Source organism: Cryptomeria japonica, chromosome 10, assembly GCF_030272615.1.
Source record: "Cryptomeria japonica chromosome 10, Sugi_1.0, whole genome shotgun sequence".
NCBI lineage: Eukaryota > Viridiplantae > Streptophyta > Pinopsida > Cupressales > Cupressaceae > Cryptomeria > Cryptomeria japonica.
Genome location: NC_081414.1, coordinates 245,407,156 through 245,434,504, shown reverse-complemented (window position 1 = coordinate 245,434,504; position 27,349 = coordinate 245,407,156). Strand labels below are relative to the sequence as shown.

At 34.7% G+C, this 27,349-nt stretch overlaps 1 protein-coding gene across 1 annotated transcript in view; it reads left to right on the top strand.

The window, feature by feature from the left end:
• Nucleotides 1–18,918: 18,918 nt before the first annotated feature.
• Nucleotides 18,919–27,349, top strand: part of LOC131066569 (deoxymugineic acid synthase 1-D-like) — a 72,632-nt gene continuing 64,201 nt past the window's right edge. Inside the window, exon 1 of the mRNA XM_059212355.1 lies at nt 18,919–19,077. Coding sequence (XP_059068338.1) covers nt 18,919–19,077 — 159 coding nt within the window. The remainder of the gene's footprint in view (nt 19,078–27,349) is intronic.

The window sequence follows — 27,349 nt, the reverse complement described above, 5'->3', positions numbered from 1 at the left end:
AAGCCTTCTTAGGTATCCATTTACAATCACTTATCAAGTTCTGGTTAAATAGGCTTTAGTGTGCCACGGACTTCCCCTCATGAAAATCATGAGAGTTTTATGGCTTACCCCTAGCTGATACAATTTTGAAGTGGTTTCAATCTCACCACAAACTTTGCATTCAAGTGGTTTCAGCTAGCCACAAACCTCACATACAAGTGGTTTTGGCTAACCACAAAACTAACAATCTTCTCAAGTATTTTCTAGCTGACCACAAACTCCACTCAAATGGTTTCTAGCTTACCATAAATTCTGCACTCAAGTGGTTTTGACTAACTACAAGCCTCACACACAAGTGGTTAAGGCTAACCACAAACCTAGCATATAAGTGGTCTCAGATGATCACAAACCCTCATGATGAGGAAATTGATTTTATAATACACACTTTTTGCTCATCGCTCTAGGATTTTCTCATAAGCTTTTATGGTTCCTCTTCGGTACCTACATCAAAATTGATTATTCAATCCATAAAAAGAAATCCATTTATTGAGACACATGGGTAACCAGCCACTGTCCTTGCTAGTTCTATAGGAATCCTTTTCACATGCATGGTTCATCAATATGTTAAACCAAAACACTCTAGGTGTCAAGTACAACCAATAATGCACCCCCTACAACAATAAATTAGGTATGATATATACTTCTAATTTATCTTTTAACAAAGGTGATTAGCACTCAATTATTTTCCCAAAAATACCTATACTTATTTATAATGAAAAACTACTTAGCTACTTCACAAATAGCACTGAACTATTCCTTTGCAAATTTCTACAATCTTCAAAAACCACAACACTCGAGGAATATCTTTAAACACCTAACGATCATCTTTTGCATTACCACTTTTCCTACCTACATGCATCCTTTACATGGGTTATCTTTTGGAAGAAATGTGTATCTTCAGTTTCACAACGATGACACTCCACTTTAGCTTTTTTGTAGTTCTTTTCTTTATTTTTTGTATTCACAATAAATATTGTAGTTAACTGTAGAAATATTAGGCATTAGTCTTAGGCAACAATTTTTATTTTTAGTTATCTATTTTTAGCTTTCCATTTGATGCACAATAATCTACATACATGCAGAATGTAATTGGTAGTTTTTTTATAGTGGTTTGTGATCAATTGCTCTCTATTATTGATGTCAAGGAGATTGTTCACACTATGGAAAATTTTAATGCTCCTGATTGTGATGGTTCCTTTGTGATTTTTACAAGGCCATCTAGCACTATGTGGTTGAGGACCTGCACAAAATTTAACTAGAAGCTTTCCACTCCAAGTCATTAGGTAAAATAATTAACACAAAAAATATTTTTTTCATACCTAAGTTTGGAGATTCGCAAGACATCTCCAACTAGAGTACTATCACCTTTCTCAATGTATACAACATCCTTTTCAAATCTTTGACTCTGAAGTTTCATCATCTCCTTGTATGAATTGTGTGGGCAAAGAAAATTAGTTTCATAAATTATAGGTATGTCCTTGATAATTTCATTGCGGTTTGGAAAGACTTGTATAGAATATGCTAGACACTAATAACAAAAGGCTCTATTATTTATAATTATTTTTCCCAAGACTTATAATCATATTGAATGGCCCTTTATTGCAGTCATGCTTTAAGCTTTAGGATTTGCGCCCCGCTTCATTCAATATATTATCATGCTCTTTATGTATACCTCTTCTTGCATCACTATCAATAGCCACTAGTCTAGTGCCCTTAGTCTCCTTTCATCCATTCAACAAGGTTGTCCCTAGGCCCTTACCATCTATGTGTTTGCAATTAAAGGGTTAGGTTTTCTCTTGGCCCACCCTATGCCTCCATGGTTGGTTAAAGCTATTTCCTTACCGAATTCAACAACTCAACTTTTTACTATCCACTTTGCAAATGAATTGTTCCTTACTCTTATTAAGGAGGAGAAAAATATCAAAGAAGCCCTCAAATGCCTAGATATTTTTTGTAAGGTCGCAATTTTGGCCATTCAGTAGTATAAGACTCAATGTTACAGACAATCATATCTCTCCATGCTATCTTGACTTAATTCCTTCAACTAGAATGGATTGGTCATGGAGAGGTTTTTAAATTCCTAGGAATTATTTTTACTTTATAGCCTTCACAATCATCCTTATGGAATGGAATGGTTTCTAGAATTGAAAAAACTTTGCATATTTGATCACCAAACCTTGGTCTTTCATAGGGAGATTTTAAGTGTTCCAAAATTCTTGTGACCACCCACATCTTTATTCTTTGTGTTGGGCCCCTAATAAGGCCTCTTAAATTAAGCTAGAAATTTTTCTCTATGATTTTGTTATGGCTTCCTCAAATAACAACAAGGCTTTCACCATGTTTCATTTTAATTTCATTGTCGCCCTCATGAATTTTGAGGTTTTCTCAGTTGTTATCCATGTAATGCCAAGGTTTCGTGCATTGTGCCAAATGGATTATTCATGCCCTTAATGGAGATGAAGTTTGGAAAGTTTTGGTCTGATATTTACTATCTTTGGGCATCATTCTAGATGACTAACATAGAAGAGGATTGGGCTACAAACCCTTCTCAGCATGAAGAGTATAGTTTACATTGAATAAACTTTTGTTATTAAAAGAATTTGGAGATCCTTGGAGGTCATGTTCAAGCTTAGGTTTTTTAGAGTGGTTCAAGCTTCCATGATGGTCTTTCCATTATCCAACAAAATATCTATTGGTACCCCATTCTACTGTTAAATAGATCTGATACATGGAGTAAACTGAGACGGGGATGAATCAATTAACCATCAGAAATTAGTACTTAATGCATATCAAAACCATTAAACTAGAGCACAAAAGAACCAACACAATGAAGAATAGAACATGAAAGCACAGTACACACAACACCAATATTTTGACGTGGAAAACTCGATAAAGGGAAAAACTACGGTGGGAAACCCTACCCACAATCAGATGAAACCTTTGTAGTAGTATTGTGAACAATTACAATGGGGTATGAACTTGTAGAAAAGCCAACATCCTAGAGTGCACTACTCACCACAAAAATAAGTCTCACTGACTTACAAAAACATTGGACTACAATCTGAAAAGAATTAACTGTGAAAGTAGCATCTCCTAATGCTTGATACAGTTTCAGTTAAGCACAGATGTCTGCCCTACAATACAAATACCTTCACCAAATGATATCACTTGTTCACACATAAACCTTCCTCTGATAATGCAGACATAACCATTCATCCCATCGATATCCAAATTACATGAATAAGTCACCTATAATACAGATCATCAACCTTGTTGACAAGGTCGGCTAAACCCTAAACCCATAAACCTATAATAACAAAAATTACATTACGCAGTATCACCAAACCAATATTATTATTTACATTACATAGAATGGACCTAAATCAAGTAACCAAACAATTCCATCCACCGAAAATTCCACTAAGACCAAAATCCAAAACGCTTCACCAACTGGTAGAAACCCTTAGTGAAGTAACACAGAAAGTCTAATTGGGTCCAACTAGGACCACCATAAAAGCACGCCAGCCAATGCAAAGTCACCAAACACTCATAATATGATCAAGAAGCACCTTCAGCATGATAAAAATCGATTCCATAAGCCAGACCAAGATCGTTTGACCAAAACACCAAATATCACTTACCGACAAAGCTAATCGGGAAAGCTAGAAGCTAGCTGATACTGGTAAATGCCAAAAGCCATAACAGCCAAAGCACCAAATTGTGAAACAACAAAATATAAAAAAGAATATAACCATCCTGAGTAAGGATCCAAAACCGATTCCAGAGATCTGATCATACCGGATCAGAATCATAACCAAAACCAAGATGATCACCAAGAGTAACATGGATAGGTCCAACCGGGATAGTCTCGAAGCGGGATACAATGTTGAAGTCAATGACAACACTTAACCAAATCCAATATATTGCCGACATCTACAAGATCAAGGTTTTCCCTTGGTCAAGTTTCCTTGGGTGCGTGTCTTAAAATTTAACAAGAAATAAACTTCATGTTTGTTGGATTTATTCTCTTGAACTTCTATGGGTCTCATATAACAAAATGAAACTAATTCCAACTTTAAGCTTTCTAAATAAAATTGCAAAACCTTTGATATGATCATAGGCGTAATTACAACTGATATGGTTCGGAAAATTGGTATGAACTCCTTGAGGCCTTGGTGGAAAGATTGCAAGTGGGATCCAAACACCACCTTCCATAATTATAAGCCTTATTATGGATATTGTTGGCTCTCTCCCTAAATTTTCATGGATTTATTATTAAATTAAAGATGACATTTGCAATTTTTAGTTATAGTTTGTCAACATATTTTTTCACCATCTACTCAAATTGCTCTTGAACCAAAATTGGTCCACTTTGCCAAGTGTATTATTTCCCAAGGCCTTCCTATAGGCACTAAGTTATCCCATTTGAGCATATGAGTTCCCTACTACCCTTTCTATGGGCAATCAAAATCTTGTAAGCATCTCATTTGGTTATGTCCTAGAGATGAGAAAATTTGGACTTAGACTGATAATTTTTCAAACCCTTTTATCTAGAGCCCTTCTTTTAGCATATGCTTCTTCTCATGGTTTGGTCTTGTATCCATCATAAATTCAACTAGAATTGGCATGCTTTCAAGGTGGAGATTTTCTTCAACATGTGAAAAGATAAGAATTTTACAATCTTTGCTAATTACTTATTTGATCGACATATTTCATTTTTTAAAGCAATTATTTGTTCTATTATTTTGTTATACATTCAAGTGTGAGCATTTCGTTCTTAAATGCAATATATTCAACCAAAACTTAATCTTGCATCACCCTACCTTTTTTTGTGGATAGTGTACTTCTAATTAATTTTTAATGAAAATACTTATTCATAAAAAAAAATCTCTAGTAGTTGAATTAAAAAATATCATTTGTAATTAGTATAATATCATATTTTTATGTAAAATATAACTTATATGCAACTTAACAAGATACATATTAGTAATCATAAATGTTTTTTTTCTCTAACTTTTATATCCACCACCAAAGGACCAATAGTTGAACACAAAATATTATTTGTTGTTAAAAAAGAAACATATTATTATATAAAATACAACTTATATCAAGAATACAAAGGGACCAATTGTTGAACACTAAAACCTTTGGACAATCTCTCACATTTCATGAAAAAAACAAGGTATTTATTGTGTTCACCCTTTTATATTTGTGATAAGACATGTTATTAATATGAAACACTCCAATGCATATACATTACTGCCTCAATAGTTGCACACATAAGAATAATATTTTTTCACTATGATAACAGTACTTGTTTAAATGAGCATCTTATTTTATACATGACACACTTATAGTGGATAGTTAGGATATTTTATTTTAAACAAAAGAAATATTTATTTCACTTGGTAATGAATGTATTTATGTTTTTTTTATATAACATTTATAGATTCTCTTATACTCAAGTATTGGTCTATTTTGACCAACATTTGGCCAAAAAAAAAAAATTACATACAGATTATTTATTTACAATATATAATATAAATATGTTGCAAGAATAGATATTATAAGCACAAGTGATTGTACAACTATTGGACCCTGTAAAACTGTGAGCCCCTCTCCCCTAAATAAATAGTTTGTTAATTGTTTAGTGGGGACCTTTTCCATCAACGGATCATGCTACTTGAACATTAGATAGGGGAGAGGACCTAGTAGTTGAATGCATTCTAATTGTTGTGATAGAAGTTGTTGATTTAATACCCGTGCTTGTTAATTTAATGTCCAATTTTTTTGACAATAGTGCACCAATAGTTGTGACTTTTGTTATTATTGATGTCAAGGAGATTGTTCACACTATGTAAAATTATAAGGCTCCTGATTGTGATGGATTCCTTTGTGATTTTTACAAGACCATCTAGCACTATGTGGGTGAGGACCTACACAAAATTTATCTAGACGCTTTCCACTCCAAGTCATTAGGTAAAATAATTAACACAAAAAATATTTTTTTCATACCTAATATTGGATATTTGCAAGACATCTCCAACTAGAGGACTATCACCTTTCTCAATGTGTCATACAAGATCCTTTTCAAATATTTGACTCTGAAGTTCCATCATCTCCTTGTAGGAATTATGTGGGCAAAGAAAATTAGTTTCATAAATTATAGGTATGTCCTTGATACTTTCATTGTGGTTTGGAAAGACTTGTATATAATATGCTAGACACTAATAACAAAAGGGTCTATTATTTAAAATTCTTTTTGCCAAAGCTTATAATCATGTATACCTTTTCTTGCATCACTATCAATAGCCACTAGTCTAGTGCCCTTGGCCTCCTTTGATCCATTCAATAAGGTTGTCCCTAGGCCCTAACCCTCTATGTGTTTGCAATTAAAGGGTTAGGTTTTCTCATGGCCCACTCTATGCCTCCATGGTTGGTTAAAGGTATTTCCTTACCGAATTCAACAACTCAACTTTTTACTATCCACTTTGCAATTGAATTGTTCCTCACTCTTATTAAGGAGGAGAAAAATATCAAAGAAGCCCTCAAATGCCTAGATGTTTTTTTTAAGGTCGCAATTTTAACCATGCAGTAGTATAAGACTCAATGTTATAGACAGTCATATCTCTCCATGCTATCTTGACTTAATTCCTTCAACTAGAATGGATTGGTCATGGAGATGTTTTTAAATTCCTAGGAATTATTTTTACTTTATAGCCTTCACAAGCATCCTTATGGAATGGGATGGTTTCTAGAATTGAAAAAACTTTGCATATTTTATCACCAAACCTTGGTCTTTCATAGGGAGATTTTAAGTGTTCCAAAATTCTTGTGACCACCCACATCTATATTCTTCATGTTGGGCCCCTAATAAGGCCTCTTACATGAAAATAGAAATTTTTCACTATGATTTTGTTATGGCTTCCTCAAATAACAAGAAGGGTTTCACCATGTTTCTTGGGAATTTTATTGTCGCCCTCATGAATTTTGAGGTTTTCTCAGTTATTATCAATGTAATGCCAAGGTTTTGTGCATTGTACCAAATGGATTATTCATGCCCTTAATGGAGATGAAGCTTGGAAAGTTTTGGTTTGACATTTACTATCTTTGGGCATCATTCTAGATGACTAACTTAGAAGAGGATTGGGCTACAAACCCTTCTCACCATGAAGAGTATAGTTTACATTGAATAAACTTTTTTTATTAAAAAAATTTGGAGATTCTTGGAGGTCATGTTCAAGCTTCCATGATGGTCTTTCCATCAGCCAGCAAAATATCTATTGGTACCCCATTCTACTATTAGACAGATTTGATACTGGGAGTAAATTGAGAGGGGGGTGAATCAATTAACCATCAGAAATCAGAACTTAATACATATCAAAACCATTAAACCAGAGCACAAAAGAACCAACACAATGAAGAATAGAACATCAAAGCACAGTATACACAAAACCAATATTTTGCCGTGGAAAACCCGATAAAGGGAAAAACCACGTTGGGAAACCCTACCCACAATCAGATGAATCCTTTGTAGTAATATTGCGAACAATTACAATGGGGTTTGCACTTGCAGAAAGGCCAGTAGCCTAGAGCGCACTACTCATCACAAAAAGAAGTCTCATTGACTTACAAAAACTTTGGACTACAATCCGGAAAGAATGAACTATAAAAGTAGCATCTCCTAATCCTTGATACAGTTTTGGTTAAGCACAGATGTCTGGCCTACAATACAATAACCTTCACCAAATGATACTTGTTCGCACATAAACCTTCCTCTGATAATGCAAACATAACCATCCATCCCATCGATATCCAAATTACATGAATAAATGCCTATAAATAGAGATCATCAACCTTGTTGACAAGATCGGCTAAATCTTAAACCCATAATAAAAAAAATTACATTACACAATATCATCGGACTAATATTATGATTTACATTACATAGCATGGACCTAAATCAAGTAACCAAACAATTCCATCCATTGGAAATTCCACTAAGACTAAAATCCAAAACGCTTCACCAACCGGTGGAAACCCTTATTAAAGTAGCACATAAAGTCTAATTGGATCCAACTAGGAACACCATAACAGCACACCAGCCAATGCAAAGTCACCAAACACGCAGAATATGATCAAGGAGCACCTTCAACATGATAGAAACTAATTCCATAAGCCAGACCAAGATCGTTTGACCAAAACACCAAATATCACTTACCGGTAAAGCTAATCGGGAAAGCTAGAAGCTAGCCGATACCGGTAAATACCAAAAGCCATAAAAGCCAAGGCACCAAATCGTGAACCAACCAAATATAAAAAGCATATAATCATCCAGAGTAAGGATCCAAAACTGATTCTAGAGATCTGATCATACCGGATCAAAATCTAACCAAAACCAAGATGATCACCAAGACTAATTGAGATAGGTCCAACCCGGATTCAGTGTTGACATCAATGACAATACTTAACCAGATCCAGCATATTGCCAAAATCTACAAAATCAAGGTTTCCCCTTGGTCAAGTTTGCTTGGGTGCATGTCTTAAAATTTAACAATCTGAAATAAATTTTATGTCTATTGGATTTATTCTCTTGAACTTCTATGGGTCTCATATAACAAAATGAAAATAATTTCAACTTTAACCTTTCTAAATAGAATTGCAAAACCTTTGATATGGTCATAGGCGTAAGTACAACTGATATGGTTCATAAAATTGGTATGAACTCCTTGAGGCCTTGGTGGAAAGATTGGAAGTGGGATCCAAGCACCACCTTCCATAATTATAAGCCTTATTATGAATATTGTTGGCTCTCTCCCCAACTTTTCATGAATTTATTATTAAATTAAAGATGGCATTTGCAATTGTCAGCTATAATTTGTCAACACATTTTTTTCACCATCTACTCAATTGTTCTCGAACCAAAATTGGCCCACTTTACCAAGTGTAGTATTTGCCAAGGCCTTCCTATGGGAACTAAGTTATCCCATTTGAGTATATGAAATCCCGACTACCCTTTTTATGGGCAATCAAAGTCTTGTAAGCATATCATTTGGTTATATCCTAGAGATGAGAAAATTTGGACTTAGATTGATAATTTTTCAAACCCTTTTATCTAGAGTCCTTCTCTTAGCATATGCTTCTTCTCGTGGATTGGTCTTGTATTCATCACAAATTTAACTAGAATTGGCATGCTTTCAAGGTGGATGTTTTCTTCAACATGTGGAAAGATAAGAATTTTACAATCTTTGCTAATTGCTTATTTGATAGACATATTTCATTTTTTAAAGCAATTATTTGTTCTATTATTTTGTTATACATTCAAGTGTAAGCATTTGGTTCTTAAATGCAATATATTCAACCAAAACTTAATCTCGCATCACCCTACCTTTTTTTGTGGATAGTGTACTTTTAATTAATTTTTAATGGAAATACTTATTCATCAAAAAAAAAATCCCTAGTAGAACTTTGAATTAAAAAATATCATTTGTAATTAGTATAATATCATATTTTTATATGTAAAATATAACTTATATGCAACTTAAATGGACAAGATACATATTAGTAATCATAAATGTGTTTTATCTCTAACTTTTATATCCACCACCAAAGGACCAATAGTTGAACACAAAATATTATTTGTTGTTAAAAAAGAAACATATTATTATATAAAATACAACTTATATTGAATACAAAGGGACCAATTGTTGAACACTAAAGCCTTTGGACAATCTCTCACATTTCATTAAAAAAACTGAGGTATTTATTGTGTTCACCCTTTTATATTTGTGATAAGACATGTTATTAATATGAAACACTCCAATGCATATACATTACTACCTCAATAGTTGTACACATAAGAATAATATCTTTTCACTATGATAACAGTACTTGTATAAGTGAGCATCTTATTATATAAATGACACACTTATAGTGGATAGCTAGGATATTTTATTTTAAACAAAAAAAATATTTATTTCACTCGCTAATGAATGTATTTATGTTTTTTTATATAACATTTATAGATTCTCTTATACTCAAGTATTGGTCTGTTTTGACCAACATTTGGAACCAAAAAAAAAATTACATGTAGATTATTTATTTACAATATATAATATAAATATGTGGCAAGACAGGATATTATAAGAACATGTGGTTGTACAACTATTGGACCCTGCAAAACTGCTAGCCCCTCTCCCCTAAATAAACATTTTGTTAATTGTGTAGTGGGGACCTTTTCCATCAGTAGATCATGCTACTTGAACAGTAGATAGGGGAGAGTACCTAGTAGTTGAATGCATTCTAATTGTTGTGATAGAAGTTGTTGATTTAATACCCAGGCTTGTTAGTTTAATGTCCAATTTTTTTGACAACAGTGCACCAATAGTTTTGACTTTAAAGTTGATATTACTGATGATGACTACCCATAATTGAATGAAAAGCACCCTTAGTTGTCAAAAGCAACCAAAAATGTGATGCCACATCAATTTCACACGTATGGAGCCCCTTTTGCACAACTAATGGTCTTACCTTTTTTTTGGACTATTTTGGACACCTTGGCAAAAAGCATGTTGATGTGGCATCATATAATGATGTGGCCTTGAAACCTTAGTTACAAGCAGGGGACTTGCCAAGTAAGTTGTTGTAAAAAATTGTGAGTGATTTGAAATTTCCACATAAGATTTTGAGAGGCACGAAGTGAGGGTGCACAACTATTGGATCCTCTCCCCTAATTCAAGACACACCATTAACACCAATAGCGATTAAAACCACATGGGTGATTGTAATCAACTCACATACAATAATTTAAGAAGAAATCTTAAAATTGTATTGTTTGTAATCAACAAATTAATTTAAATTGAGTTAAAGAAATACAAACTTGATAGATTTGTTTGAATCAATTTTTAGAAATTTAAATGTTTAAAGCTTAATGTTGATCAATCCAAATTTACAAGTTTAAATTTCACAATGTGTAGCTCAAACTCAATATATATATTCTATTTATTAAACGATTTCTATTTATTAAACAATATCAGATAATGGACCAATAAATGAAAGTGATAAAATCAGTCAAAATTCTCAAGGTTATTGTGACCGGGCAAGGAATCAAACTTCGATTGCAACTTAAATTTTTCCATCAAGTTCTTATCATTTGCATGTACACATCAAATATCTCTTTTTACTTCGACCATGTGGTTTGCTACAATTAATTCAAGGAAAATAATTGAAGGAGAAATACATGTAGTTGATGTATTTGTTAGGTTTTTTCTATTGTGTAGTGTGGTTGGTTATCTTGTGCTCTTTATCGGTTGTTTGGTTCTATGCCCTGATTCATAGGTTGTTTGGTCTCGTGGTGGTTTCTAGACACAACAAATATCTCTTTGTGCTTCTTCTACCATTGCAATCAATCTATAGAAAATAATTGAAGGAGAACATATATATATGTAGATGTTGAATTGAAGTTGGATTGTTTTCAATTCTGTAGTGTGGGTGGTTATCTAATGGTCTATAGGTTGTTCTCTCTCGCTGTGATTCATAGATTGTTTGGTCTCGTGCTCATCTATAGATTGTTTCGTCTTATATTTTGTTTAGTCTCATCATAGACTGTTTGGTCTCGTGCTCATCTATTCATAAATTCTGTATATTGAAAATTAGCAATTAGTCTATTTTTAATTTGTATAGCATGATTGTTTATCATGTGATCCATAAACTGTTTGACCTCATAAATGTCATATTTTAGCTATCCACTGAAAGACAAAAGTAACTAATTAAGACTGTACCCTGAATGTCATATGTTAGCTATCCACCGAAAGACAAAAGTAACTTATTAAAGCTATACCCTTAATGATTTTCTGTCTACAGTAAAAATTTTTGGTCAGGTGGATAAAAGAAGCACAAAGAGCTTGTACAAGTGACATATTAACTAATAAATATAAACAAGACTGTATTATGACAGGTGGATAGACAATAGATTAGTTGTTTAGTGCACATAATTCTAAACACGCCATCAACATTTTCAGTAGTATTTAACACCTTGGTGGTGCCTCTTCGCTTTCAAAGTATCGTTTCAAAACGGTGAATTAACTCATTGCAAACAGTATTATGAGGAGATGAAGGCAGCTGTCGGTATGGCTCTTAAGGTAAACTACACTTGTTTTGGTAATAGTAAAAAGGATTGTTCAAGCATTTGATGAAAATAAAATCAGAGGGAACGTGTTTATTAGAAATTAATAGAAAGCAAATGATTGCAGATTATATTTAGACCAAAGCGAAAATAAAAATCATGAGACATTTAGAAGTCAAATTATAGTTTCATACACTTCATTCTGTAGTAACATTAGTAATCAATGGGAATTTTAATTAATTGTAAGTATCTAATAAAAACATTTAGTAGAGTTTCATGTTTGATCATTGTAATATGGGATATATTTTCATGAACGATTTGTTGTGTACTATTTTATTTAAATTAATGTATAGTTAAATAAGATATATTTATAAAAATAAATTTAAATGAATGTTAAAGTTAAAAAAATGTTTAGATTAGATAAGTTTGACAAGGTTCCAGTCTCATTTACATAGTAGCCATCAAGGCAAAAAAAAGAAAATCTCACAAGCATTGAGATTGGGAAAACAAATATCTTAAACAAAAAGAGAAAAAACCAAAGAACCAAGAAAATAGCACAATAGGGGAGACAACCTACGAACCAGTAGAGAACTAGGGAGCATTGAGAGATCTTAGGTTCTTAATGGCCTACCATTCATTTTGAAGAAACTCTAATTTACCTTTGTAGGATACCTCCTCAGAAGACACTGGATAACTATAAGCCACCACTAAAATATGTGGAGAGGTGTGAGGAGTTTTTGAACCATGCATGATCCTTTTGTGGGTAGATTGTTAAGGGCTACTTTGAGCTTGAAGGCCAACATCATGTAGCCTGCATTTTTTCCTCCTTCTTGTGCAGCTCACGCTGCAAGACTTGAATCTTGGTGGTCATGTTCTTAACTGATTCTTTGTAGTAGTCAATAATATCCTAGATATTCATTAAAAAAATACCCTAGTTTTCTTTCAGTTTACCCACCTCCTCCTCAAGAAGCCACCTTTGATCCCCCAAACTAGCCTCCTTCTTGATGTCATGCACCTCCTTATCAAGCTTCTCCCAATTGTCAAAAGTGGTAGACACTTTCTTCATAGCATCCCAAATGCATTTGTGGAGAGACTCCTCTTGCCACTCTTCTGCTTTCCTAAACACTAGGGATTCAAGAGTTTGTTTCTTCTATTAAGCAAAGTTGGGCCAATTGCCATTTAGAAATTTCCATGTTGATATTAAAGGCTTCATAGACTTCTTCAATTTTGGCTTGGATCCAAATGCAAAGAAGACATTGAGTCTAGTTAGGTTGGACGATAGAGACCATATCCAAGTCCTGGGAAAGATCTTTGGGAGGGAAAATGGAGGCTCATCCAACAAAGGGGAGGGGAAGAAAAAATAAACCGACTAGGAGAACTGAGAAAGTTGGAGCTTAGAAGCTAAGGGAATCAAAGTAAATGGTTGATCCCACAATACTAGGTTACACTTTTTGGCCAAACGTGACACTAAAATCAGTATTTTGCACCAGATCTTCACTTTCTAACACTTATAGCAGCTAAACCATTAAGAATTTGAAGATGAAGTAAAGTATTGATTTGTGGGATTTTTTGTATAGATTCTAAATATATATATTTTTAAATTGTAAATAAATTGTGCATAATTGTATGTAACTTTTAATAATTTAATTTTTATAGTAATCAACATTTTTTCAAAAGTGACATTTATTGTGTAATGTATAACATTTTTTATAGCAATAATAAAATTATAGTTTTCAAAATATAGATTTGTCAAACTAATATCTAGTGTATGGATTTTTTTCATAGTTTTTTGTTGCCTTTTTTTTTAGTTAATTTTTGAAGTCAACATAATTGTAATTTGGACAAAGGTGTATTTTGTAATGCATAACTTATTTTGTATCATTTGAATTAACTTTTTTTTTGTGTTGAAATGAGGATATCAATACCTAGGGAAAATATATTTTTTACAATTTTTTCTCTATTTTTTAATTTATCCACATGTGAAACACAATCCTTAGTGTTTGATGAAATAACCTACATTCATAAGAAATAAAAAATAAAAAGTTAATGCAATTAAATATATTCACAATTATACTTTTTTGAAAGCTTATAATAAGGACTACATGCTTACAAAACAAAATTTGAAAATGAATTTATTTGACCCCCCAAAAGCTAATGTAAAAGTGGTTTTTTGTTAGCATTTTAATAAGTGTGAAGGAGACTTCATTATAGGTATGATTTAAGAGTAGAGAGATTCTATCTAAGGGAGTTTGATATAAGAGGATTTGATCTAACCCTCTTTAATCAAATTCTTCAAATGGTACCTCTCAAGGCTTAAATCATTATATTTTCTAAAAGATATGTGATCTCAGCAAAAATCAAGACGTGCCAAAAAGTGTAGCCTAGTATTGTGGGCTCACCCAAATGCTAGAGAAAAATGCATGGAAGTCCTTAGGTGAGTTTGGGTACCATACTTTCTTACCTCTATAATTAAGAGGGGTGAGGTAAATTTTGATATATTTTCCTTTGGATAAGCTTCCTCGATTAAAGAAGCGGGGTTAGAGACTAAAGAGGAGATATACCAACCCAGATTCAAATTGTGGACCACAAAGGAGTAGGTGTTATAACGTTTCCTTTTATGAATTGAACCCTCATCTATGTGAGTATGGAAGGGTAGAAAATTCTAGGGTGAATGTTAAAATAAGGGGTGAGAGCTAGGTTAAACTAGAAAATATGATGGATCAAACCTTGATGGAGAGCAAGGGTTTCACCATAATACATTGTTTTCTTAATAGAATCTTCCAAAGAGGAGGAAATCCAAAAGGAAAAGTTTAACTTGATATTATAAACTAAATGATTGAGAATAGAAAAGATGAATACATGAAACTACTTATAGTGGACTTTGAGGGTATCATACCTTATTAATAATTCTAAAATTTTGGGTCAAAGCCCAAGAAGATCCTCCATATGAAAACCATTTTGAATATGATTGACATTCTCCCCTTCTACAAGGAACCTCTTCATGGCATCTCTAAAATCACCTTTGGTTTTCTTTGGAAATCAGACATCGTAATTGTCTATCCTAGTAGTAGCAGGAATGATTTTTGTGACACTAAAAATGTGGTAAATAGAAAGGCATACACATATAATGAGACAATAAAACATAATGGAAAGCTTAATTGAATACTAAATTAAAGATGCAAACCATAAGCCTTCCTTGAAATGTCCCATTTTCCTCTATTCTTGAGGACCTCGAAGGTGTTGGATTGATTGGCTCTTAGCGGAGCAATGACCTCCAAAGTGGCAACTCAAGAGTTGAGTAGCTACTTTATCATGATTGATTGTGCAAATGATATGAAATGCATGATCTAAGAAACTATATTAACATTCTATGATTAATCCAAAATGCTAATTACTAGATGATTGAAATGAAAATGCCTATAGTAATGATGCTAAAATTATGAATGAAAGGGATCCTAATTGCTCCAAAATGGGGGATATTTATAAGAATTCCAAGGCCAAAGCTGAGGTGGCAAGAATCGATGGTCCAGATCTGATCTGAAGATATCAAGGGCCAAGATTGAGGAAGTTGGAGAAGAGGTTGGAGGAAGGGACACTTGTCATCTCTATGATAAGGGATTAATCAAATAACTATGTATTTAATTAACTATCTTCAGACCATTTAGGTGTATACATTTTGCCCCTCTTTGAAGCGATGTGTGACGACGCGTTGGTTCAAAGAAAACTCGATTGATGATGTTGCTGATATTGATTTTGATAGGATGTCGATTTGATCTTGATTTTGATGCGGATTCGATTTCGATATGATACTGATTCGATTTTGAGATGATAAATCTCGATATGTTTCCTCAGACATTGACTGATAGATATCGATGCAAGGATGCCCCTCGAGAGATGAATCGGGTAATTTTTTAAATGTTTTTGAATTTTTCGCGATTTTTTGAATTTTTTTTTAAATTGTTTTTTGAAATTTTTATGATTTTTGGGTTTTTAATGATTTTTCTAAATTTTAGATATTTTCAAAGTTGATCTTATTCATTTCCCGATAAGAAATTTCAAAACGCTGCCCTACCAAGTTGATTAGTTGATTAGATGATTAAAAATTATGGGAATTAAAATCCCACTTAAATGCCCCGTTGTGAGTTTAAAAAGGTGAATTCCTTTTACCACTCTTCATTTGTGCACTTCAGTTGTTTGAAAATTTGCTTTGGAGGAAGGAATGGTGATCCCGTACCACCAGCATAAGTTCGAGCAAGTTCAGCGACACGAGCATCCTCTGGCCTATGTTCCACCGGTATGTACTTCGAGAAAACCCAGCTTTGTCAATTTTTTGTTGATTTTTGCAAAAATTTATTTATTTTTTTCGATTGCAGAATAAAGAGTTGGCTTTTTCGATTGTTTTGACGAATTGATTTGATTTTTGATGTCAACTTTTGATGTACTTCGAGAAAACCCAACTTTGTCAATTTTTAGTTGATTTTTGCAAAAATTAATTATGTGTAGAAAAAATCATTTGTCAGCATTTTCGCCATGTGGGTTTGAAAAAAAAATGTATTTTTGACATGGGTTTTTTGAACTATAAAATGGGTTTTCGGGGTTTTTTGAAAAGTTTTTAACGTGCATCCCAAAAAAATTTATTTATTTATTACATGTTTTGGTTTTTTGAAAATTTTAATTTTTCGGTTGATTTTTTATTTGCTCGATTTTTAGACAAGATTTTTCACGATTCGACCATGTTGGCTTGATTTTTTATATTTTTTGAGAAAATGATTTGATTTTTCAATTTTTGTCATTTATTGAATTTTTCGATTATTGATGTGATTATTCGGATTTTTTGAGAACTCAATTTTCTGATTATTGATTTGATTTTCGATTTCGTGCTAACTGATTTATTAAATAATTTATTTTTTTCGATTGCAGAATAAAGAGTTAGCTTTTTCGATTGTTTTGATGAACTGATTTGATTTTTGATGTCAACTTTTGATGACTTGATCATTTAAGTTTTTTTATTGCGATTGAATTTTTTATGAATTTGGATGATCGGATCTACTTTCTGGATGAGTGATGTTTTGATGATTTCGATATAAATTTTGGTGTTTAGCTGACCCCCAAATGTCACGATGTTCGATAAAGAGATTGGATTGATGTCTATTTGATTTGATTTTGATAGGGTAAGATTTGATTAGCCATCTAATTGATAAAATTAGACACTCCTGATTGATGAAATTTGATGATCAGTTCTAATTATCTTGATGTATGCTCGAGATGAGATAGGATTAATAACGATCTCATGATAGATGAGCGTCATTGATAGGGGCTCAATGAGATTTGATAAAAATCTCAATTGAGCAAGATAGATTGATAGATAGATTGAATTGATAGATAGATAGATAAATCGAGAGACTGATATGATGAGATGATTTGATTGCGAGAGCACTTTAGTGTCCTCCAGTCTCAGGAGCGCTTCCTAAAGACATGGATGATTATACCCCACCTTATTCAAGCGAAGCGAGACCACATTGACAGATGTGGTCTATCTTCCCTTCTTGACATGCCCCGACCTTTGATTAACCAGGGATTATTGACAGCCTTAGCAGATCATTGGCATAGTGAGCGCAACACATTTTACATACCGACGGGAGAGATGACGATGACACTCGAGGATGTATACCAGATATTGTGCATCCCTATGATGGGTGAGCTAGTGTATTACAATCTCAGCGAGCAGGGTGGGACAAATGCACTCTGTCAAGTGCTCGAGGATGATGAGATAGGTGGATATGACATTGCGTGGCAAGAGATGCTAGAGCTAGGTTATGCTGCATTACCCACTATTCTTGTCAGATTCATTGGAGGTTTCCTTTATCCTGATCACAGGTCAAAGGGATTATCTGTTGGATGGGGTCATCTCCTTGAGAAGATGGTGACATAGGGGACCCGATTTTCCTAAGAGTCATGCATGCTGGTGCACTTGTATCATGATCTACATTGAGTTGTGTAATAGAGATCGGTTGCATTATCAGCAGGGGTGACTATTCTCTAGATATGGGCCTGGGAGCACCCGCCTATCACACGACCATTGGCTGACAGAGAAAGACCTGTAGGCAGGCCTTATGCTGACGGGTATCCAGGCATCATTGTCTAGTGAAAGCTGGGCAAATTGGAGTATTGGCGATGGACACTAGATGATCTGGATACTGTGATATGGAGACCGTACAGAGATTGTGAGATCTGGCCCGAGGATGTAGTGGAGATGTAAGAGGTATTCTTGACGCGATACTTAATCAAATCGACACCCTATGTTATCGAGCGATTCCTTTGTATGAGGGTGTTGAGACAGTATGGTAGGATACAAGGGATACCACAAGGTACAACTCATTATGCTCGCAGGACACTGGATGTGGCACTTGGGGGCCCACTATTTCGTATGACTAGGCATGTGTCGAGTATCGATCATTGGGGCCACTAGATTGGGATTATCTATCAGGTATGATAGATAGCGGGATGATAGATGAGTACGCTACATATTTTACTCAACACAGGTTTCTGAGGTTGACATGTCCGGATGAGCTAGAGCCAGTTTTAGATGAGGATGATGAGAGGCTACAATGAGGGATGGTGGGGGGAGAGGAGGTGGGGGCGGAGACGATGGTGGAGACGGAATGGATGACAGAGATTGATATGGAGGAGATGCAGGATATCTTGGTGTTGGAGCTGACAATGGAGGAGATGATGATGGGGGAGATGCTTGAGAAATGGCAATGGTAGTGGCAAGCACACCAGGAGGCAACAGTTCTAGATCTTCTAGAGATGTACATATAGATTGGATAAACTGGGTGGTCAGACGGAGGATATTGGGTCCAGTGGATCAGGGACATCTGGTCCCAAAGAAGGAGGTTCCCCAGGTTGAGAAGGTACCTACAAGAGTATCACAGGTTGAGCAGCCACAAGCAGAGGCACCTTTATGGATCCTCATTAGGATGTTGTCTCATCAGTAGTAGGCTCATATTACTGATTTGTTGGGTCAAGTTCAGTAGCTAAAGAGTTGACTAGCAGAGAGAGAGTCTCAGATAGCCCAGCTAGAGGTTTGGATGGCTTCTCTCATGGTTAAGAGAGATGTAGCTAGGGATAGGTGTCGGCAGGTCAAGGCACGAGTACAGATGTTAGGAGAGTCTACTTCAAGGAAGGCTACCCTGAAGATGATGCGCTAGGCAGTCCGAGAGGCTGAGTATTACAAGACCTTATACTATACAGTTGTTCCTATTGATCAGAGGGCTCTATGATTTTAACAGTTGAGCAAGAGATCGGGAAAGATCCAGTCTGAGTGTCAAGGAGTGACAGGCCACTTCAGAGAGATCCCCTAGGTGGGGACCCAGGTACAGGGGTATCAGCTGGTGTTACTAGACTTGTCACATCAGGACAGAGTTTCGCTCCGCGTCCTAGTGGTCACACTAATATTTGACATTCATTCATTCATGTACACACCTTTTGTGATGAGATATCGATTATTCCTACGATGTATATTTATGATGTCTCTCATATATTTTTGTGATATCATCGTACCTTGGACATTGATCCTTTTTGATAATATGATATGTAGTCAATCCTATTCACTCTATATGACCTATGAGATGATGGATGCATTCTATTTGACATATGATAATGTTGTGCAGTCACTTTCATGATGCATGCTTTATTTTCTATATGCTTATGGATTCTAGATGATGGATATATGATTCTTATATGATGATATTGTATTTACATGATGTTATGAAAATGTGTATATGTATGGTGATGCTTATAAGTGCTATGTGATGTATGTGCAATGCAATGCTTTATATGTTTATGATATGTTTATGATTTTCTCATGCATATTAATATGAGATGGATGCAATGCAATGTAATGTAATGATCTTATTTAATATGATTGAGATGAGATGGATGTTTTATATGAATGATGTCTTAGTATGCAATGGTTATATGAGATGAACTAACTTATCATGCTAGATGAATGAATTGATTATTTTTGTTATTATCCCATGTACTCAATCACGGAATAAGAGAGATAACACCATGTTGAAGTCTTTGGCCTTGGAAAAGATGAGTGTTGTGATCCCATGCAAAATGAAATGCAAATCTAGTTTAAAAATGCAAATGCAAAATGAAATGCAATGCGGCGATCGGACCGGTCATGTGGTCATTGCTTTGTTTTATCATTGAGCCTTTAAAATGTTGGAAGTGAATGCAATCATCAATGGTATAATTGAACCATGTTGACCTGAGCACTACTTTCCTGGGTTTTGATATTGCAAGTTAGCACAAGCATCGAGGTATAATTGAACCAAGATGACCTAAGTGTTGCTTGCATAAAACAGGCAGTATTAACCATTTCTATATGCAAGTCTGAAATGTCTTCTATTTTACTCTGATGATCATGTCCTAAGACAAATTTGCACATATGAATGATTAATTTACATACAACAGACAAGAAAAATACCATGTTCCTTCCTTGTTCCCCTAGTCAAAGACATCTTGGAGTCACTCAGAAATCATGATAGTAAAAAATCAAGATAAAATAGTTGAACCATTATTGTCCAAGTGTTAAAATCATTAGTCAAAAGATATCATCCATTGATATGTGTTTATCATGTTTAGACTGATATGTGATAATTGATGGTTGACAATTTGATTGTATGTTCAATGTTGGATGTGTCTTAGTTTTTCGCTTGCCAAGTGTTGCCTAATGATTATTCTACCTGTTTGATTAAGCTCAAAACGATGAAAAATTTGCCCCCAACTAGGTTCAGGATTTTGCCCCCAGTTTAGAAACAAACTTTATTATGACATATACAATGATCCAAACCATGATGAGAAATCACCTACAATGCCTACATATGTATAAAGTCTTTATTACAGAGATAAATAGCACTGATGGAAAAATGAATGCAAGCGGAAGGATGCATGAACCAATAGACGGAAGAGCTAGCTGACAGATAGAGCCTATTTGCCAAGTTTTCACCATCTATTGTTACTGCACTTTTTCTCATATTTGATTTTTTTTCCACTGTTTTTCATTGTTTTTGTATTTTTTGCTTTTTTTATTGTTTTGGATTTTCTACTTTTTCACTGTTTTGGGATTTTTTGCTTTTGCACTATTTTTGGATTTTCTTCTTTTTCAGACATAAAACTTCTTTAGATGCACGCTATTGATGGGTTCCTTGAGCTGATCCTCATCCTGTATTGATAGTTGATATGTTCTTGACCCAAATACTATTGTGACCACAAATGGACCTAAACAGTTTGGTTCAAACTTCCCTTTCTTTTCTTGATTTGACTGGTTTCATGGATTTTGTTTTAGTACTAGTTCCCCAACTTGAAAGACTCGTGGTTTGACCTTGTGATTATAACTTTGGCACATTATTTGTTGATATACCTTTAAATGATCAAAGTCATTTTGTCTTTGTTCATGGATCAATTCTAACTCTTGCAATCTAGATACTCGTTGTTCTTCATCTGGGATAAGACCTTTTAATGATACTCGTAGAGAAGGTATCTCTACTTCTATTAGCAGTATTGCTTCTGATCCATAGACAAGAGAGAAAGGTGTGGCACATGTTGGTGTGCAGATACTGGTACGGTAGGCCCATAGAGCAGGGTTCAATTGAATATGCCAATCTCTGCCAGCATCATTCACTATCTCTTTGAGGATTTTCAAAATAATTTTGTTTGATGCTTCTGCTTGTAGGCTGTGGAAAATTTGTGTTGGATTTTGAATTTCTCACATAGCTCTTGGACATCCTGATTATTGAACGGTCGCCCATTATCAGTGATAATGGTCACAGGTATTCCATAGTGGCAAATGATGTAGTTCAAGATAAATGCAGCAATTTGTTTTCCTGTGATATTGATGAGAGGTACTGCCTCAATCCATTTTGTGAAATATTTTGTTACAGCTACAAGGATGAATTTATGACCATTGGATGAAGAAGGATTTATCTTTCCTACTAGATCAAGACCCCATTGGCAGAAAGGCTAAGATGTTGTCTAAGCATGAAGCTCTTGTGCTGGTGCATGAATTAAATTTCCATGGATCTGACATTGTTTGCATGTTTTAGCTATCTGAAAAATAATCTCATTCCATAGTTGGCTAATGCACGTGTATGAGTGTTTTCAAAAGGGTAAGACCAATTGAATGAGTGACACAAATGTCATTATGGACTTCATTTAAAGCCTTCTTAGATTATTCTTGCTTGAGAGATCTTAAAAGAGTGTCATCCAGACCTTGTTTAAAAAGGGTATCCGCAACAAGAGTATAATGGGAGGATTGGCGAATAAAGTTTTTCTTTTGGTTTTTTGACAAATCAGGAGGTAGGGTGTTATCTTCCAGGTATATATAAGTTTGGCCATAATGGGAAGAATCATGCCCAACAAGGTGACAAATAGTTTAGGAATCAAGACAATTATGAGCAGGGTAAAACAACTCTTCCACCAGGAATTCGTTACGCTCTTGATTTTCCTGTGTCTGAAGTAGAGAAGCAAGTTATTCCATGGCATCTGCTACTTTATTGTCATTCCTTGGAATTTGCTCAAAAGTTATTTTTACAAAATACTTCTTGAAATCATCTACCATCTTTTAATAAGGCATGAGTTTGTCATCCTTTGTTTGGTAATCATCATTAATTTAATTGATGACGAGCTGAGAGTCTCCAAAGACTTGAAGTTGTGTTATGTTCCATTCTATAGTCATTTTGATACCTGTAACCAAAGCTTCATATTTTGTTGTATTTTTAGTGCATGGAAAACTTAATTTGTACGCTTTTGGAACTGTATTACCTTGTGGCATGATGAATAGAATTCCTGCTCCTAATCAATGTTGTGTATATTAACCATCAAAGTATAATTGCCATGTTTTTTGGGTGACCGTTAGGATATCAACATCGGGAAATTCAATGTGTAAAGGATGATCATCTTGAAGCGGTGCCTCTACTAGTTGGTCTGCAATGACTTGCCCCTTGATAGATTTTTTGTCCACATACTCAATATCAAACTCACTCAGGATCATGATCCATTTTTCTAATATTCCTGTTAATGTTGCCTTGCTGAGCAAATACTTCAATGGATTGATTTTAGCTATCAACTTGATGGAATGAGATAGTAGATAGTGTCTTAATTTTTGAGAAGCAAAAACTACCGCCAAGCATGCTTTTTCTGTTGGGGAATAGTTGAGCTCGTATCCCACTAGTGTTCTACTGATGTAGTCGATGGCTCGTTCGTTTCCTTCATTATCCTGTTGTGCAAGCGGAACTTATAATGATACTTCGGTGGTTGATACATAGAGTAACAACGACTTTCCTGGAATTGGGGACATTAGGATAGGTGGTTGCATGAGATAGGCCTTGATCTTGTTGAATGCATCCTCACATTGATGGTCCCACTTGAAATTAATATTTATGTGCAAGAGATGAGTAAATGGTTGACATTTATTGGCTAGTTCAGCAACAAATCTTCTGATTGACTGTAGTCTTCCTTGGAGTGATTTGAGATGATTGATATTCTTGAAGATGTCATTTCCATGATTTCTTTGACCTTATTGGATCTACTTTGATACCTCTAGCTAAAACAATGTATCCCAATAGCTTGTCAAAAGTGACACCAAAGGCACATTTCTTAGGATTTAGTCATAGCTTGTATTGTTCTAACCGGTCAAAGATCTTTTCTAGTATCCCTATATGTTATTCTTTGTTGTATGATTTGGCCAATATGTCATCCACATAGTCTTCCATGAATGTATGCATCATGTCATGGAATATCAATGGCATAGCTCTCTGATATGTGGCACCTGTGTTCTTTAGTCCAAAAGTCATGACATTCCAGCAAAAAATACCCCACGGACATGTGAAAGTTGTCTTTTCTTGATCTTCAAGTGCTATTTTAATCTGATTGTATCCAAAGAAACCATCCATTAGAGAAAATATGGAGTGTCCAATAGTTAGATCTACAATGATGTCAATGTTAGGCAAAGGAAAGTCATCCTTTGGACATGCATTATTAAGATCTCTGAAGTTTGTGCATACTCTGATACTTTTGTCTGGTTTGGACATAGGAACGATGTTTGATACCCATTGAGGATATGCTACAGGTCTAATGAATCCTACATCGAGTAATTTCTTTAGTTCTGCTTTGACCAGGAGAGCGATATGTGGATGCATCCTCCTTGATTTCTGTTTAACTAGTTTGGCTCCTAGACTGACATTTAAGTGATGCATAATAAGCTCTGGATCCAACCCTGGCATGTCTACATATGACCAGGTGAAATTGATTTGTCGTCGTTTGAATAATTCCATATGTTGTTGCATTTCTTGTTTTGACAGAGAAGTTGTTGGATGTAGGATCTTTGGCTACTCTGTTGTCCCAATGTTAACTACTTCTGTTAGTTCGAAAAAATTGATGACCTTTCTTGATAGTACTCAGGTAAAGTGTCAAATATCCCATCTTTTGGCGCCTTGAGGAGGTTTTCATTGGTAGATGCGTCCTTTATTTTTACTTTTTCTTGATCTAATGTTCCCAAGAAATGGTTTTTAGCATTAGACCTGATATTGTATTCTTTATTTTCCTTTTTGCGACCAGGAGATTTGGCACCCACTTGACTAGAAGATGCATTTTTGAAATTCTCGGTGAAAGTTGTTGTGGTTTTGATTGCATTAAGATATATGGATATGGCATGGTCATTAGGAAAGGTATCAATGGCAGTATGTCTTTCATTTTCCCAATCAATAAGTTCAGGGTGGATTAGAGGTAAGGGGTCATCAGGTTGAGATGTTTCAAGGGCATCAAGGGTCATGATAGAGATGTCAAAGTTTTTTATATGTATTTCAATGTCTAGAATGGTACTCTCATCAGAATGACCTCACACAAGGAGCTCCTAATCATCCTCAAATAAGTCTGAGTCTCTTGAATGTGATTCTAATTCAAGTGGGCTAGTTCCTAACGGTTTCTCTGCATACGTGTGAACTACATCGACTCCTACGTCTTCTTCAAAGCAATTTTCTTCAGCCAATTCTTCAGAATGATAGGAATCTCATTCTCACTTGCAGCTTGCAATCTACAAATTTGATCATATAGCATTCGATTTGTTTCTTCTATTTTTCTTGCTATATATTTTCTTCTTTCATATTCAGCTTCTTCTAGACTGAGATTGAGTTTTGTCAACCTTACTATGAGCTCTCCTTGATTAGTACTAGGTTCGTGCTTGTTTTTATTGAGAGTTAATGTTGTTTGGGAGGTACCATTAGTTTGTTTTTCTAACATTGTTGATCTTTTGTTGGACTTCTTCATCCTTGTATAGCCACTATAGCACATCTTTGTCTTTTGTTACCTCTGATAAGGTCCCAGCACTAACAAATGCTCCATCAAATATTGGAAGAAGTTTCACAATTGGTTGTTGTTTAGAGTTTGATGGTTTTCCATAGGATTTAGGAGAAAGTGGTAATTGGGATAGCGAATATTCTTTGTTCCCTCGATCTCTTAGCTGCAGTTGTTTTTCCATACTTGAAAAAATTGAGGCAAATGATTTTTCTTTGGTTTGTGTGTTTGAAGATGATGCCTCCCTATTATGAGGAACAATGACTTCTTGAGCTAGTTTGAGATTACTACAGTACTAAAATGGATTTGAATCTACTGAGATCGTGATTTACTGCCCATTGTAGGGAAATTTTAGGCAATGATTATATGTTGATGGAATAGCTTGTATGTCATGTATCCAAGATCTTCCCAAGAGTATGTTGTATGATAAGTCCAAGTCTAGAACTTGGCATGCTATGTCTTTTTGCAAAGGTCCCACTCTAATGGGTAATATCACAATTCCTTTAGAGGAACGCTCTTCTTCATCATATGCTTTGATGGTGATCTTTTTTGGGGGATTAATTGCATCTTCTGAATAACCTAGAGCACAAACAAGACTCAATGAGCAATTGTTTAAGCCAGCTCCACCATCTAATAGGACACGTCTTTTGAATGAGGACTTCAATATGCAATGGAGCATTATGGGGATGTTGCAAGGACATGTCATCTTCTTTGGTAAATGATAAGCAGTGAGAGGTTGTGAGGTGTCCCACCATGGTTTGGAATTGATCTATATCAAGATCTTTGGATACCGTTGTATCTACTAATTCTCTTTCTAGAATTTCTTTGTGTGCAGGTGAAAGCTATAAAAGTTCTAAGATGGATATTTGTGCGGGGGTCTTCTGTAGTTGATCCACTAGATTGTATTGTTTTTTAGTGGATGGCGTGTTAGTTGTAGGTCCCGAAAAAACAACTTTGGCTTTGCTTCTTGTGATAGCATGAGCAGGTTCTTGATGTTGTTTCACTTTAACTACGATCACATTTACCAAATTGTCATTTGGTGAGTTGTTGCTGAGTGATTGGATGAATTAAAAACTGGTTACTTTGGTTTTACATTGTTGTTATCCACTATCCCATAGTTGACAACATTTCAATTTCTATTCTAAAATTTTGGCTTATCATTGTTGTTGTTGTTATTGTTATTAGGAGGATGAACTCCTTCTTTGTATAGCTTCAACTCACCCTTCTTTACCATAGCTTCCTCCATTCTGATTCTATTATCAATCATTTTTTCAAAATTTTGATGGTATTGCATTTTCAGATTATCATTCATTTGATCATTTAGGTTGTCGATGAATATATCTATTTTCTTGCATTCTAGCACTATATGAGGATATCGTGAAGCTAACCATCTCCATCTCTATAGAAAGGTCATGAAAGGTTCTCCACTCTTTTGTTTAGTATTGCATAGGCCAAGCATTGTGACCTCATGTTGAATGGTGTAAGAGTATTGTGAAACAAACTTATCCACCAATTTTGTGAATGATCTAATTCCAGGTGGAAGTTTGGAGAACCATTCCATCGCTAGTCCATGTAAGCTCTTTGGAAATAATCTCATCAGGTATGTATCCTCATCTGAAAACTCCATACTCATCGTGCAAAATTCTTGTATATGATCTTGGGGATCAGTGCTTCCATTATATTTATCATATCTCAGAGTTTCACAACTTGTAGGAAATGGTGTCATGTTTAGATTTTTGTTGAATGGTTAAGGACAAATTTCTTGAAGCGAATATCGTCTAACAGTTCCTCTCTGCATATCTTGAATCTGTGTTTGCAATGTTT